Source organism: Drosophila persimilis, unplaced genomic scaffold, assembly GCF_003286085.1.
Source record: "Drosophila persimilis strain 14011-0111.01,24,50 unplaced genomic scaffold, DperRS2 tig00000002-arrow-pilon, whole genome shotgun sequence".
NCBI classification, from domain to species: domain Eukaryota; kingdom Metazoa; phylum Arthropoda; class Insecta; order Diptera; family Drosophilidae; genus Drosophila; species Drosophila persimilis.
Window position 1 is genome coordinate 5,919,241 of NW_020825289.1, and position 16,859 is coordinate 5,936,099.

A 16,859-nucleotide genomic window follows, 5' to 3' on the forward strand; every position below is an offset into this window, starting at 1 on the left:
ATCATTTTCGTGGAGGGTATTTTAGTACCCACTGGTGGACAATGGGTTAAGCGTCTGTTATGCGCTTCACAGAAATGTTAGCTGTTCTTATTTGAAATTAGGCGCAATAAAAATAGCTAACAGCTATTTTATTTTATTATTATTATATCATATATTCATTTTCAAGTTAATAACTATCATCTTGGATTGTTGAGAGAGATACTTCCTTGAGATACTGCGAGTAATCATAGGTAACAACCTTGGGGGCAAAGAAGCCTCCGGAACCAGGACGACTCTTGTAAAAGATGCCTAGGCCGGCCAGAGGTACTGCCGGATGGGGCACAACCTCCTGCACATCAATGAAGGGCAAAGTGTTCTGGGACGCGTCTTTCACCTTGCTGGAGCTGAAAAAGTTCATATACTGATTCGATGTGGACAGCGGCAACGAGGGCTGATCTGCGGCTGTGGGCACATCAGCCTCTTTGACGATCAGCTCTTGACGTGGCTTTTCGATGGTTTTCTCCGTGTTGCTGTTGTTCAACCAGACGCTGTTGCGCTTCGGTTCCACCAGGCGTCCAGTGGGGAAGTCGAAATAGCTGAACCGCACCTCCAGGTTGAGGTGCTTGTGCCAGACACGAAAGCGGGCCCCAGTCACCACAAGGGAGCGGTTCGAGCCGGAAGTTATCTCGTCCAGGTCCATGGCGCGGCTGTCGACGGTGAGAGTGTGGTAGTCGTAGTCGTTGCGAACATCCACATCGTTAAGGTGGTATGAGTCTAGCGGCAGCCATTCTAGAGAGGACACATTGATTGCTCCACGAGGCAAGAGCTCGCCCTGCTGCAGCTGCAAGTGAAAGACGCGATTACTCTTCACGAAGCGCACACCTGTTACCACCTTGTTCTCCATGAAGTCCGACAGCGAGTCACGCAGGTTAAAGTAGCGATCAGAGAGAGGTCCCTGCTCGTCGCACAGGCAGAAGCAGTAGGAGCAGCGCCAGAGCATATAGTACCACCCTGATGAGGCCGTTTTAGTGGCCGACTCGCATCTGCCGTTGGAGCTCTTCCTGCCGAGAGTTGCCCCATCATCAGATTGAATGTATTCATAGCGTCGCGAAGAGTTCCCCTCAGACGGGCAGATCTCCACATCCGAGTCCATGTCGTCGCAGTTATAGAGTCTTCCGTTGCAAGGCGTCTGCTTGCCGCAAAGCTCTTTGTCTCCCTTGTAGCAGCCATTGGAGCGAGTGTCCGGATAGTCGCCACAGGTACCCCAGCATCCCTGGTTCTCGCCCAAGTTGGCCTCGTTCTCCACGTAGCCCTGCAGGAGACGCGTAGCCCGATCGTAGGTCTCCCCGGAGACGTGCTTATCCTTTCCGGGATCACAGCGCCAGTAGACACGCCCGCTGCGAGCCATCACCTGACTAAGAACCCTCACGGAGGATTCCATACGCCGGGCGTAGTTATTGCGCATCAAAGCTATCTCCTGCGTGAAGTTGCCCTTCCCGAGCTCCCGCTGGATCATCCAGGAGAACTCCATCATACTGTAGGCCTTGAGCTCGGTGAGGGCTACACTTGTGTAGAGCTGAAATGGAAATTGCTGGGCCGAGTGTTTGGCCATGCACATCTGTCCCGGTGATTTCTCGTAGTTAAGCGTCAGTTGAGACAGCAGCGTGTTGACAAAGTCGGTCTTGTTGTCCGCCTGCCCCTCATCCTCAAATAGAACCGAATGTATCAGCTCCAGCTGCATAGCCAACGAACCTGGGCCTGGGTCCACGTTCCACTCGGCAAATTTTAGAAGCGTGGCCGGCTCAAGAGCATGCTTATGCTGGATATAGTCTCCCAACTGTGCGTACCGCGATTTTACGATTCTGGTGAGGTCGTTGACCAGATTCAGCTTGTGCTGTAGCTGGGATTGCTGGTGGAGCTCCTGGATCAAGGTCTCGATGGTCAGGGCAGTGCGAAGAGATTCCATTTGCTCCAAATTACGGATGTGGTCATCCACCACCTCGATGCGGTTCATCAGTTGGCCCTGCTTGTCATGGGTGCCGGTGACCTTATCTTCTAGAGACTCTACCACATCACAGACCTTTAATATTGCGTTGGTCACATCTCTGATCATCTCTATTATATCCACGGCCCTGTGAATCACGCTGTGTGCGGGTGGGATCAATAGGAAGGCAAACACCAAAAACAGCTTGAGTCGCATCGTATATTCGCTGTAGAAGTGTTGAAGTTAAATGAAAATGAAGCTCTTCAGATTTCCGCTTACTCAGCCGTCGAAAATGTTTATGCAGTCAAGAAAAAATAAATCTTTCGTTCAGCAGAAAAGCGAATTGAATTTGTCCGCGATTGCGACTGTAGTTTCGGCTTTGAATACAATTGTTATATTTGAAAACTGCACATCTGCACATATGTATGTACATATGATCGCTGTCGGAAGAGCGCCGTGCTCAGTATTGCATTTCATGTATGAGTTAATCCTTCTCTCACACGAGTACCGCAATGTGTCGTTCGCTCTGGCTCTCTCTGCGCTCAGAAAAGACAAGCGCTGGAAGGAGATGGCAACAGTGTTGCCATTTTATCCTATTTAAGGCTAGATCTAGCTTATTTGAAAACGGAAAAGCTTGAAAAATTATGAAAATGCTTATTGCCTTAAATCTAGCCTTTTTTCATTTCACTTTGTTTATGTTTGCCCTTTTATATCCTACATATATTTTTAGGCAAATCGAACAAAAAGTATATTTGTTGTACATATTTTGGTGTATCATGGTATTTTAAAATTCATTTATATTGTATATTTTCGTTGAAAAGTTTCGGTCACTACTACACAGAAACTTGGCGATCGTGTGAAATGTGTAATTGTGTAAAATTGAGGTGCAAGGATTTTATAAAGGAGCTTATTATCCAACTCAGAGAAAGGTAAGCTTCAATAGGATTTGATATTAAAAATAAATAAAAATCTGCTGTTTAATTTCAGACCTCCAGATAATTTCGAGACATTGGAAAAACTGCACGTTTTTGCAGCAGAAAATGTACTCGAACATAATAAAAATCCTAATGATCTCATTTCCATATTGGAACACTTCAACTATAGCAATATAGATGGAATTCTTGCCCAATGTGGCAAAATTCACGTAGTCCCTTGGCAAAGTACAGATGACACTATAAAGCTTTGGTCAGAAGTACTGACTTATAAAGATGCTGGAAAAAACAAACCTCTTGAAGAAATCGCTTTATTTGCCATTGAAATTTTAAGTCTACCGTGGTCAAATGCTGCCATTGAACGTGTAATCAGTCAAATAAATATCGTTAAGACCAAGCTTAGGAACAAAATGACTGTTAAATACTTAAACTCAATATTAAATATAAGGTTTGTTTTAGTAATATTTAATTGTCTGATGAATACGACTATAATTCTTTTGAATTTTACAGATATGGATTGCGCCGTCATGGCAAATGTTGCCCCAACTACCAATTACCGGAGAAATATTTAAATTTAATACGTTCCAGCGATAAATACCGATAGCGATAAATACCGATTCGAGTAATAGCGAGTTGGATAAAATTATAACACAATTAGAAATGTGTATATCTATGTGCTTTTTTTTTATTTTTAGCCTATTTTTTGGCATGTTTTTTACAATTTTTAGCTTGTGTTTTTGTGAAATGTAGCTTATTTTGACGCTCAAAATCTTGCAACACTGGATGGCCAACGATTGCGTTCTGCACTCTGGCATTGTTATTGTTTTAGCTGACAGAAAAGGAAGATGAGAAATACAACGATACACTGAAAGCAATCTTTTAAACGTAACAGTAGATGCTAGAGGATGAGAGGGCACATGAGAGGGCACATGAGAGGGTACACAAATAGTTCGTACACAAATACAATGGTAGATACATACATACATATGTATGTATATTGGAAGATCGTTAGCATAGGAATGAACGGGCACGGGCAGGATCCGTTCCACTTTACATGGCCTGTTATACAACATTGCAGCTAACATTCTCTTTGCAGCGATGTTTCAGCACTAAATGGTTTCCTGGGTGCACTCGTGCGATTCCATTAACAATGGGAATAGCAACAATACAAAACTATTTTTAAAGTTAAGCGCTGGCCACGATAAAGGCAGAAAATGGCAGCAAAAGGAATTGAAAGCATTTAGTTGTGACTTACTGCGGTACGGCGACGACGATGGCCGACGATGGCCGAACGAAAGCCATAAAGGGGAATCCCCACAAAAGGCTGCTAGCCCCGTTGTTGCATTCTGGCTTATGTACGAGTGTGTCTGTATGTGTGTATGCCCGGAATATTTGAGGAAATTTAATACTTTTAGTGCACAAAGCAAAGCTGTTGGCATTGCCATTGCGATAAAGCTGAAAAGCAGCAGAGCACAATTACAAAGGTGATTGCAATTTCTCTCTTTCGTGGTGGGAGGAAAACGGTGATGAGTTATCCCTGAGTGGGTGCAGCGAGGAAGAGGGAGAGAGAAAAGAATTTGTGTTAATGGATTTCACTTTTTAAGAAATAAATTACTATCTCAGGTCTGCAAAGAAGCCAGTGGCTAGCAAGAGGAAGAACCACCGCAAACAGATTTCCATCCAGCTTGCATGATTTGATGGGATTTTGACTCATTAGCAAAAGAGGAGACCACATAGTCTGAAAGGAATCGAAAGATCTGCTTATGCATATGCGTCTTCCACCATTACTTCGCTGGAAATGGAACTCTACTATATATCGGCAAGTGTTCGTAGTTGCCCAAAGTAAACAGCAATTAAGCGAAACAAAACCCCGACCGACAGCAAACAGTAATGAATACTCGTATATCAGGGGAAAAACAGCAAATGCAAATTGTTAATTAAAGAAATGGCATTGTTAAATGCGCCCCATGTGGCATGTTTCGGGCCAACACCTGAACAGCCCACAGTTCTCGGCTGTGCCCCACAATTACGTGCTGAAAAAACAAAAATTTGGCAAAAACGAAGGGGCAAATGGACCTGCGACCCAGATGCAGCCCCACTGACATCCATTATGGCAGCCCCGCAGCAACTCAAATGGGGGAAAAAAATTCATAGAGGCAGGCCAGGGCGGAATGGGGCTGGGCAGGGCTGGACAGGCTCTCGTTGCTTCTTTTGTGAGAATTATGATTCTCTGGGCTGATGATGACAATGTCGGGAACTGCAACGAACGACTTTCCAATGGGTGCGATTTATAATTTGATTAGCGCATCGCTGAATGCACACGAAAACGAGGGAGGGAGCGGCCCTCGTATAATGCCGTCGAATCGCGCTCAAAAGTCAAACGGGAAGTGCAGCCAAGTGCATTGAGCGCGGGATGGAGGCGAGAGCGGAAATCGGCACAGAATCTGAATCGGGCACCATTCTCGTCCTTATCCCTCATCTACTTAGAGGCCCAATGCAAAATGGAGCGGGCCATCACACTCCGTTGGCTGACAATGACAAATGATGATGGAGCAGAGGACCAGAGGACATGCCTCGCTCCTGGGATAAAAAGTTCTCTCGCTTTTGGCTTTCAATTAATCCGGCCAAGTGGCGCTTTTATTGAGCCTAGGCCTTGTAGGCCCCTGATTATCAGTTGTGTTTTGTCCAACGGAGCGAGGATGCCAGAAAAAAACAGAGACAAATATCTGGAAAACTGCGAAAAAAGCCATTCACAAATCTCCACCGTTCTAAAGGGTTTTACCCGACCACAGACACAAACAAAGACACAAAGGCGGCCAAATTTGCCTGCCATTCATTAAACAATGAACAACAAATCCGAGCTGGGGGCGTGGCCGTTGAGCCTGCCCCCACATAGATAGATTAATGGCCGCAAACAAAGCCGACGAAATCAATTTATTATACGGCCGACAGTTGACCGCAGGAAAAACTGAGAAGCCGAAACAAAAGCGGAAGGCTTGCGGGGAACATAACGAGCAAAATGAATTTAATTCTCCAGCAGGGAGGGTTCTCGGAAAGATTAGACATGGAAATTTGGAATCCTTGGAGGACAAATCTGCAGGGCAAGCCTATAGCTTAACCTTGCGCAATCCATCGGGAGTGCAGCAGTTGTAAGTGTCATTGATACGACTCAGTCCCAGGCGAGACAGTTCCTCCTGCTCCCACTCGTACTCCTGGTCGAACAGCTCCTGCATTCGCTGGCGTCGCGTCTTGGCGATCAACTGCACGGCGGTGCTCAGCTCCAGGCTCATGGGCTTTACCAGATCATTGATGATGGGATTGTTCGAGGTGATCAGCGACGAGTCGCGGCTGTTGAGCAGCGAAAGACTGTTCACGGAGGTAAGCGACGGATAAGCTGCCCAAATAATGGTTAATCCCCACAAGTCACTTACAAATCAGCAGGCATCTTTGGATTCCGGGTTTGAGCTGGCACTGGAACACGTTTACTCAATATCGAATCGATGAAATACTGTTGTACCCTGTCAGACAATCTTCTCTAAGCCTTCTTGAAGGGGTTTTTTTTTCCAAGTCTGCCAATCAATAAACCACTATCCAACAAATGGTGTAGAGGACTGACACTCGACCGCATTTAGCACTCTAGTGAAGGTCCAGCAAATGAGCTACTTAAGAGGAACTGCCACAGGATGGGGATAAGTGAATAAGCAGGTAAGATATAATTGAGTCCAGGCCATAGAGAAATGTTAATGAAGAATGAAACGATACTAATAAACATTTACCCCGAAGTTGGGCTACACATTTCGCCTTTTAGGGAAGGAGCTACAAGCCAGGCACAGCCTCAGTACCCGCTCTGGTAATCCCGAGAGTGGGGCGCACAAGGAGAAGATTGGAAAACGAAATCGTTGCTGGGCCACTTTTGGCACCGGCTACACTGAGACACTATCAAAGTCATGTTCGATGGGGGGAACAGTCAGGTGTGTAATTGCAATCCGAATTGGTCAAGTGTAACAATGTAAAGACGCCTCGCCTGGCCACACTCGGACTCGGAGGGGGGTTGGGGCGGTGCCACACGCCAGTTACCGTCTCACACCTGCTGCCATCCGGGGGAATCAATTTGATCCTTGAACTTATGCAGCCAGCAAACTGAAACTTGGCATCGCAATGCCTTCGATGGGGGGCATTGCAGCCGTTTTGGGGAACAAAATCAGATTGCAAATTGCAACTGAAAATGTCACGTGCATCGACACATTTTTTGGAGGCAACTGTGTCTCCCTGTGTTCCTTTGTCCCTCTTCCAAAGCCGAGCCAGACCGTGCGGAGACCGAGAGGAGATGTCGTGACATTTGGTCGAGCACAGCGCCCGTTTGGGCCCGACATGAAGAAAGGTTATTGCAATAGTCTCCGCCAAAGCAATCAATGGACGCCAGACATGAACTCCCGGGGTGCATGTGTTGGAGCGGATAGCACGGAAAGCACGGATATCACGGAGGGGCAGGACGAACACGGGCATGGGCACCTGCTCTCTTTGCTGCTGCTGCTCTTGCTGTTGGTACACTCTTCGCACTGGGTGGCAGGCCCCATTCATTATGTTGACCACGCTGTCGCATTTTGCTACGTGACATTTTGCTAACTGCCCAGAAAATGGAGCGAATGCCGCTGCCGCACTTGGACCATTGTCATGGCATAGTCCACTCCAGCTGCGACTGCGGCTGCTCGTCAGGGATGGCAATGTCTCGATTACACAGCGCTCTGTCAATCCATCGTTCTCTATGGAAGTTGTTTGCAACAGCGATATATGATCGATTTTCTATAGGATATTTCTAAAAGAGGGAGGTCCCTTCCTCCATCATCTAATGGGTGCAATGGGCTTGGTCTTGACTCAGAATCGTCTGTCCTTTGGTGGGTAAGTGTTCTCGTTCCCCGGTGATGTGTGCTGCTGAAATTTATCCAATTGCATTGCCATTACAATATACAAAGTTATGGCAATGTCTCTCCAGAGAATGGCGAATCACAGGCGGAACAGTGCAGAATCAGAGCGAAGAAGTTGCTCGGGATTTGTATCGGAATTGCAGTGGAGTCCGTTTCAAATTGCAAGTAAATAAAGCGTCTGGCAGACAGCAGAAACACCTCCCACGCCAGAGTTGAGTTATGGACGTGCTGGGAGCAGGAACCGAAGCGTACACAACACCCGGAACATGCTGGAGGCGGGAAGGGAAGGGCCTTGGCAGAGGGATCTCTGGCATGGCGAGGCGAGGCGAGGCGGGGCAAAGTAAATGTGCAAGCATTTATTTATGTGGCTGTGGTGCACTTTAAAGCGCCGCAATTGCCCTGATTCGGGACAATAGTACAAATCCCGTTGTACAGGACAACAGGAGGACATCCAGTACAAGTGACACTGGTAGTTTGGGTCCCCGCAAAGAGTTTGTTGTGAGACTTTCAGCTTGCTTTACAAATTCTAATTTCAAATTGTTCGGAAAACACACAGAATGGCACTTTATCCATCTGCTCTTGAAGTTGCAAAGAAATGTGTCCCAAGCACTTTGGGCACTGCAGAAAACTGGCTAAAAGCTCAATTTTATGATAAACTTTCGGGTCAAGTGAACACCAAACAAAGGACACGAAATGTATACTTAATAAGTACTCCCTAGCCCACCAACCTATCAATTTATCAAGCGAATTGCTGTTGAATCAAGCCGAAACTTTATCCACCTGGTGGCAGGACCTGCAGGAGCCCGACACACCCGAACACGCATTTCAATTTTAATGAGCCCTCGACAGAGGGAGAGAGAGAGGTCCTGCTCCTTTTTGGCCTAACTTTAATTAACAACAAAAGTCATGGTCCCTGCAAAACAGCACCAAAACGAGAGCTAAACCTGATGAAAAACCTTAATTTGTGGACAACGAGAGCGGAGCAACAAAAGAGATGACATAAAAAGACACATGAGACCAGAAGCGCATTTCGTATGGCAGTGGGCTTCCAAGGAGCGCACAAAGAGTCGCTACCAAGTAGTTTCACTTCCTTTTTTGGTCTTTTGGTCCTTTTTCCCATGCTGCATGCGCGTGCGTGCGTGTGTGTGTGTGTGTGTGTGGCACGTCCCTGGCCATCAACAAGGGGTTTTTTTGTTTTTTCTTTTGGAGGATGGAAGTTTCTGCAGTTGGCGTTAAAAAAGCGGAAAATCGCAGCACATTTTTGCTTTTTAATTAAGCCCTCAATTTTTTATGTTCCATTCGAAAGCGACATGCCGTGATTCCACCTCCTCCGCGGCCCCACCATTCCCACTCCAGGCAGAGGAGGAGGGCATAGTTTACTTTTTCAAAGTGCAACAGAAACTGGAATTGTTAATATGCGGGACTGCGTTCTGGAGGGCAGAGCCATAAGAGAGAGAGAGAGAGCATGTCGAATTTGACAAATTTCACACTGAAGGAGGCCCTAATTAAATGGCACTCGCTTAGCCTTCTTTCAGGGTCTCGTTTTTGTTCTTGAAAAAATACAATTAAAGAACAAAACATTCACGCAAGTCTGATTTCAGTTCTATCATATCTTTTCGGTGAACTTTGTATTACAATTCCCCTACCATGGCAAAATGAGGAAAGGCTTTTATAGGTTCTTATACACAAATGTCCGATTACTGATCGGTGATCACTGATCATGCCTGATCCGCTCCAATCGTTCGTTGCAAGAGAGCGTCAACTGACGGCATGGCCATAAATAAAGCCGTCTGCCCCGGAGTGCGTTCAGTACGGTGAACATTTTTGGAAGGTGAAGAACAGAGCATTTTCAGTTTATTTCGACTGCGAACAGTGGAGAGTACATATATACGTGATCGCAGGTAGAATTTTGAGCGGCGTCAACGTTGTGATTATTTGAAGCTGCTGACAGAGGGCGATCGTTGAACTGGGACGTGACTGCAGTCGACCGAAAAACCTGTAACCGGGGTACCAGAGCACTCAAGTCGAATATCTAATACGGTTTTAAGGCCCGAATGAACCAACATGTGCCACTTTTGGGGCAGAAGCCCAGCAAAGACATGTATTGCATCTGGAAGGAACTAAAGACCCAATCCTCGTGTTCGGGATCTGTGCCGTCTGGACCGGACAGCTCCCTGCGCAATGCGATCTTATAAGAGGCTACGCGAATCTCTTGGTGGTCAGGCACTTGGAGCCCAGTCTCCACCAGCTCATCCGGCTTAGGCGGCAAACGGCGCAGCAACACAATCTCCAGGTGCACGTGCAATAAGCTTCTGCCATCGTCGCATTCTTTCGTCTTCAAATGTATGGGTTTCGATAGCTCCAAGCCCTCTGGTCCCATCAGGTTGGCGTACACACTTTCCCTCTGGGCGATTCCGTACATGGTCAGGGAGAATTCCTCCGTGCAGAAGCTTCGAATGCGCTTCCAGTCTATGCGACGCACTGCCTCCAGCATCGCGAGGGTTGCCTGACACGTTCCCTCCAGGAATTCCTCCGCGCTGAAGTCCGGCCCGAGGATGTAGCGCAGCCTCCACAGGAGGTAGCGCTCCTGGAGATATAGCCGAGCCAGGTTCAGGTGGTCCTTGAGCTGGCTCACCTTTACAGGTGGCTCGTGGCTAAACTGTCGGCAGCACGGGGCCGGGGTTGGGGTAAATGGTTGCTTCCCTGCAACAATAATTTTGGTGGTGGCGCGCAGAACATTTAGGAACATTTTGGGGAAAATTATTAATTGGGAATCCTGTATATAAGTATGTATGTTTGACTGTATGCTCTCTCAGTTCCATTGCCACAGCATGCTCGGATCTACTTCCATTTACTGCCTGCTTTTACTGCTGATGCCTTCTGCCAGCCTGGCTGTCTACGATCATTATCGGCTGCCCACCGCCCTGGAGCCACAGCACTATGATATACGCATCCTGACCCACCTGAATGCCTCCGACCTGCGCTTCGAGGGGGCTGTGAGGATCGATCTGCTTGTCCTCCAGGCCACCAGAAACATCACGTTGCATGCGCGGAATTTGCGGATAGACAAGTCTGGCATTTCGCTTACTGGTGGAGAGGAGAGGCAGTGCCTCTCCGACATGGATATCGAGCTGAATGAGGTATACGATTACTACACGCTGCACCTGTGTCGGGATCTGGAGTTGGGTCAGACCTACCAGCTGACGATGCACTTTGAGTCGTCGCTGAATGCAACAGAATCGGGCTACTACAACAGCTCCTACACGGACGCGGCATCCCAAGAGAAACAGTGAGTATTGCTGCTCTTTGACAAACGATGGCCGGTTTCCTGATCGCACGTTTCATTCATTAGTTACTTGGCAGTAACACAGTTCTCTCCGACGTTTGCCCGCCAGGCGTTTCCCTGCTTCGATGAACCCCCATGGAAGGCCACTTTTAACGTTACCCTGGGCTACCACAAACGGTACACGGGCCTCAGCAACATGCCGATCCGCCAGTGCCGAAAGCAGTAAGTATACGATCATACTGATCTACTAAGCCTCTCTCTTCTTTTCCTCGTCACAGTGAAAGCCTCCTTGACTATGTCTGGTGCGAGCACGAACAACTGTCGAGGACATCCACCTACCTGGTGGCCTTTGCGGTCCACGATCTGACCAACGCGGCCACCGTTCAGAGCGACACCAAGAACAGGGTGATCTTCCGCAATTGGTTGCAGCCCAAGGCGGTGGATCAGGCCAACTTCTCCATCGCCATGGCCCCAAGAGTTATCGGCTACTTTGAGGATCTCTTTCGGGTGGACTTTCCGCTGAGAAAGATCGACCAGCTGGCAGCGCCCACCCACAGGTTCTCGGCCATGGAGAACTGGGGACTGGTCACCTTCAAAGAGGCCAAGTTCGTGCACAGCCCGAAGGATCTGCAGGCGGCAAGGGATGGCAAGGCCAAGACGTTGGCCCACGAGTATGCGCATCAGTGGTTCGGCAACCTCGTGACCATGAAATGGTGGAACGATCTCTGGCTGAAGGAGGGCCCATCCACGTACTTCGCCTATCTGGCCCTGGATGCCCTGCAGCCCGATTGGTGTTGCGGCGAGCGATTTATAGGAGAGGACTTGGAACGTTTCTTTCTTCAGGATTCGGCCAGCTCGGCGCGCGCCATTTCCCGAGAGGTGAAGGATCCTGCGCAGATCCTCGGGCAGTTCTCAGAGTACGTCTATGAGAAGGGCGCCCTGATCATGCGCATGCTGCACAAGATGATCGGCGAGGAGGCCTTCTTGCTGGCCATTCGCTCCTATCTCTCCGTACACTCCTTCGGAAATGTGGAGCAGGCTCATCTGTGGCAGTCCATGCAGGCGGCAGCCGTGGAGGAGAAGGTGCTACACCCTGACTTCAATCTTGGTCGAGCCATGGACTCGTGGACGCTGCAGGGGGGCTATCCACTGGTCACCGCTGTTCGGGACTACGAAACGGGAAGCGTGAGCCTCAATCAAACGAGATTTTACCTGGAGAAAGGCCTGAGGGAAGGCGCCGCCACAGGCAACTGCTGGTGGGTGCCGCTGAGTTTGGTCTCCCAAAATGATCCCGACTTTGAGCGCACTCGTCCCCAGTCTTGGCTGGAGTGTCCCACCTCTGCACACACAGTGGAACTACCCCTCAGTACAGCACTCAATGAGTGGTTCATTCTGAATCCCCAGGTCAGTGTCATCTATCGGGTGAACTATGACGAGCACAACTGGAGGATGATCATCAGTACTCTGGCAAATGATCCAAGCTTTGGGGGCATCCCCGGGTACAACAGAGTCCAGCTAATGGATGATCTGATGGCCTTGGGTGCGGTAAAACTCCTCAGCTACGACTGGGCCTTCGACCTTTTCGAGTATCTGCAGAGGGAGGAGGAGTTCCTGCCCTGGAAGAGAAGTCTGGGCCTCTTAGACCGCCTTGGAATGTTATTGAGTGGTCGGCAGGCAACAGAGTTCAAGGTAGGCTCGAAGATGGTCCTTTTAGGACTTTATTCTATCACCGTTTCTTCCAGGTTTACATGGCAAAGCTCCTCACAGCGCCGTATAGCCGCCTGCCCAAGCTGGGCGCCATCACGAGTATGTCCTCGACCAACAGGGAGGTGTCCTTAATGCGGCTGATCTACGCTCAGGCCTGTCGCTACCGCGTGGACGACTGCGTGGCCCAGGCCAGGCAGGCCTTTTTGCGAGATTCAAATGGTTTCCTGGAGCTTCCCGCCGACTTGCAGGAGGTGGCCTACTGCACCGCCATCGAGCAGGGCGGCGAAGCGAACTTCCAGCACGTGATGCAGCTCTTCAGGAACTCGACGAATGCCCCCCAGCAGGGAATCTATGCGTCGGCTCTTGGCTGCAGCCGCAACATCAGTCTGCTTGGGGAGTTCCTCGACTACACGCTCCAGTCCGAGAAGGAAGAAGTCAGCGATTGCTACATGCTGACCGTGAAGACCGCACTGACACGTGAGAACGTGGCCATCGAGGCGGCCGACCACATTCTGTCCCATGCCAAAAGACTCACGTAAGTGTGGGGGGAAATTAAGCCAAAAGAACACCGAAAAACCGAATAATTGATGACTTTTTCACAGCGAAAAGTTCAAGAAACGGCAGCTGACGAGCCTCCTGCAGACCCTGGCTGGAAATCTGCACAGACCCGAAGATTCGGCAAGACTGAAGGAGCAATTGAAGGACTTGAAGCAGTTCGAGGAGCCCCTCCAGAAAGCCCTCGATATGGTGAAGGTGAACCAGCAATGGCAAAGGGATTGCTCCGGCGATTTCAGCCAGGCTCTGGGGAGGCATATCTAAGAACCATACACAGCCCATGTCCAATAAACGGGGAAATCCCCCTCCTTTCGCAAGTTCTTGAAGGAACGAACGTAGTCCGAGCCAAATGGCGACACGCGTCAAGTCAGTCTCAGGCTCAGGGCTGTCAGGGCCCCCTTGTTCTTGGTATTAATTAAGGCAATGGTGATGAAATCTTGGAACTAGCATTGAAAGGAGGAGCTGGCCTCACGGGCTGTCAGAAACGGGTCCTGTCCCGGCTTTGACTTGTAAATTGCTTGACACGGGACACACACCGACACTATCCATCTCTCCACCTCTCCAGTCCCTGGACTCCGCCTCGGAACACAAACAGACGTTCTGGCATTTGACGTTTACACGGGTACGTCATAACATGTCCTGCCCTCTCCCCATGGGTGGAAATCGGAATCGAAATGGAGATGGCAGTGCCAGTGGCACTGGATCAGGAGATGAACAATGGGAAAAAGTTGTCCCCGCCATTTACTTATCCCTTTTGTTTGGCTTGGAGCTACTCCGAGCTGCTGTCATCTCTGCTCCATCGACGGCTGCCAATTAGTGAAATTAATCGTTTGCAATTGATGTGCCAAAGGGATAAATGGATGGCACTGGCAACAGGAGACGAGACTTAGGGCATCAATCAGTTGAAAGTATCTGTCAGCTTCCACTATTATGAGGGCATTGTGCAATCTTGTATCAATTACACATCACAATGCATTTGACAACAGATCTAGGCTACTACTGCGAGTATAAGCAGGCAATTAGAAACAATTGACTGAACTAAATGGATATAGATTGACATTGAGGGGATTCCTGCCCAAAGAGATAATTGTAGATTGGGTAATCCTTGCTTTCGCTTTAAAGCAAATGCCTTCGAGTACTCATTGGAAAACCATTGATGATGAAACCACAAAGAGAATCGTTGGTCATACATATGTAAGCCAATAAAGGTTCGAGTATATGTATAGAGTACATATCACATAAATATGTGTACATAGTTTCTTCATTGCATTCATAAATGCAAATGAAAAGTGGCGCTGTCCTGTCAGATAAATTAACGCTATTAATGCTTGTTAAAAGCGGTTATTAAATTAATTAAATGTGATGTCAGCTGGACGTGTGTGCGCTCTGTGGCCCAGTGTACGAGCGGGAGTACGGCTCTGAGCACACACGGATGCGAGTACGGACACGGACTATTGTATTTTAAATATTTATGCTGGACATTGGCATTTTAGCGCTACTTTTTGCTTATTTATTTATCACAAATTAATTGAATTGGAGCGTCGCGAGCGTCGCGAGCGGAGTGGCAGCTTAATATCGTTCACCTGTCAAATTAGTTGCCACAGGCACCAGACATCAGACATCAGGCATCAGACATCCATGAAATTGTTATGGAAATAGCCGTCGAAAATCCAAGTCGGCCACAGACCACAGGACATTTCTAGCTGTCCTACTCCTTTGGAGCTCCCATTAACAATCGATATATTTTCATTGGCCCCATCCCCAGCCGCAGCCCCAGTCCCAGCCTTGGGAGGGGTCATGCAAGCAATTTGTGGGCAAAGTTTTATGTTTGGTTAGCCCTTTGCATTGTCTGTTGCCCCAACGGCAGGAGGAGCTTGAGTGTAGGAGACAGAAGACAGGATTGCAGCTCCTTCGATCCCCCGACATGCCTGCAGTTTGTGGCTCCTTCCGATGCCGGCTGCAGCTTAGCATAAAATCAAATTTCGTTGCTTAATTAATATGCATTCAGTGTCGGGGCCAGAACAAGGATCAAATTATGTAATAGCCGCATTAAAATTGAATTTCTCGAATGCGTGCCTCGTGGATAGTCGTAGCTCCATCTATATCTATTCCTCTACGCCTGTGTGTGTGTGTGTGTGGGTGGAATTGTATTTCTGTGCACGTGGCACGAATGCAGGCACCACCATCATAACATCGAGAGCACTAGTCCATTGGAAAATAGTCTAATTATCCGTAATTGAATACGACATGGTTAGTCGGTAGTCGGTAGTCGGTTGCCCCCCGCCCCGCTCTCTAAGTGGAAGCAATTATTTGTCTGTAGCTTCGATTGCAATTCAATTCAAGTGTTTAGATTATCAATTCCTTCCGTCGATTGTCGATTACGCCGTGCGGTCCTAGTGGCAATCAGTGTTCAAGCAATCGTTGCTCCATAATCCCCAGCAAATGCCATTGCAGTCCGTCTTATTGATAGTTTTCGATGATATCAGAAATGAGAATTTTCGGTTTTCATCTTCTATATAAGCGTATTAACAGAGTATCCCTACAGCTATCTGGGATCAAACTTTAAACAGCTGTTTGCATGCAGCATCATAAATCTTCATGAATATGGAGGCCCTGATGTCTCTGGATGACTTTCCAGGGACTTGAAATATATTTCAATTACGAGCAGAGCTCCTGGCATTCCTGGCACTTTCTGCTTGCCTGCCATTCGATCGGATGTCGATGCTTTTTATTGTCTAACTTGTGTAAGTATTACATTTTGTGTATGCCATAAATTAGGGCATAAGAGGCAATGGCTGGGAAATGGCTGTTCTTTGTTCATTGTTTTAATACCGACAAGAGAAAATAAATTCATTAAAAACTTTTTGGCCAATGCAAAAATCCCTTTTATTGACTTTTCAGTTGCGTGTGGGTTTTGTGAGGGGGGAATGTGCAAATATTTATATACGAGTATTTTGGCTAAAACTGCATGTTTCGACTGGATACTCGAACCGAATCGATTTGCTGACCAAATGAGTATATCTCTCCCTGCTTTCCACCGGCCTTTTTCCCTTTATCATAATCAGAATGGAAAACTTTGCCTTACTTTTACATTTATTGCTTCCTGCCCAGGCAGCCCTTTTGCCTGGCTGCAGTTTTCTTTGAATTTTATGAAAAAGAAATAGAACGTGAAAACTATTTCTTGTTTTCCACTTTTCCTGCTGCTTCTGCTCCCTGTGCTGCCTGTGCTCCCTGTGCTGGTGCCGCCAGGCAAGGAGACATTCAAGAAAGTTCTCAGGAATCGCCACAGAAGTAGATGCTATGCTGCACCACCAGAGGCGGGGGACCAGAAACCCAAAAACTTCCACTTGTCCGGCGATTGGGCAGTGGGCAGAGGAGGAGCAACTGCAACTGCCAGGATTTCCAGAGAGATGGCAACTTACAAATTTAGATTACGAGCGAACACAATTGCCACACATGTTTGCACAAATGCTGGCAAGATTGTTTAATTT

The 16,859-nt window shown here is 47.9% G+C and overlaps 4 protein-coding genes across 4 annotated transcripts; 1 reads left to right on the plus strand and 3 right to left on the minus strand.

The window, feature by feature from the left end:
- Positions 1-111: 111 nt before the first annotated feature.
- LOC6590462 lies at positions 112-2,301 on the minus strand. The gene is made up of 2 exons (XM_002015817.2): positions 2,243-2,301; positions 112-2,189 (listed from the first exon to the last, which is right to left on the minus strand). The coding sequence occupies exon 2, from the start codon at positions 2,177-2,179 to the stop codon at positions 167-169; it is 2,013 nt and encodes a 670-aa protein (XP_002015853.1). The 5' UTR covers positions 2,180-2,189; positions 2,243-2,301; the 3' UTR covers positions 112-166.
- A 3,513-nt stretch (positions 2,302-5,814) lies between these two features.
- On the minus strand, positions 5,815-6,387 carry LOC6590463. Its single transcript, XM_026986442.1, has 2 exons — positions 6,327-6,387; positions 5,815-6,261 (listed from the first exon to the last, which is right to left on the minus strand). Exons 1-2 carry the CDS (start codon positions 6,338-6,340, stop codon positions 6,003-6,005), a joined length of 273 nt encoding a protein of 90 aa, XP_026842243.1. The 5' UTR covers positions 6,341-6,387; the 3' UTR covers positions 5,815-6,002.
- A 3,246-nt stretch (positions 6,388-9,633) lies between these two features.
- Positions 9,634-10,620, minus strand: LOC6590310. The gene has a single exon (XM_002015819.2). The coding sequence runs from the start codon at positions 10,567-10,569 to the stop codon at positions 9,853-9,855; it is 717 nt and encodes a 238-aa protein (XP_002015855.1). The 5' UTR covers positions 10,570-10,620; the 3' UTR covers positions 9,634-9,852.
- LOC6590311 (aminopeptidase N) lies at positions 10,613-13,673 on the plus strand. Its single transcript, XM_002015820.2, has 5 exons — positions 10,613-11,109; positions 11,173-11,328; positions 11,385-12,795; positions 12,849-13,348; positions 13,416-13,673. The coding sequence occupies exons 1-5, from the start codon at positions 10,613-10,615 to the stop codon at positions 13,630-13,632; spliced, it is 2,781 nt and encodes a 926-aa protein (XP_002015856.2). The 3' UTR covers positions 13,633-13,673.
- The last annotated feature ends 3,186 nt before the right edge of the window (positions 13,674-16,859 follow it).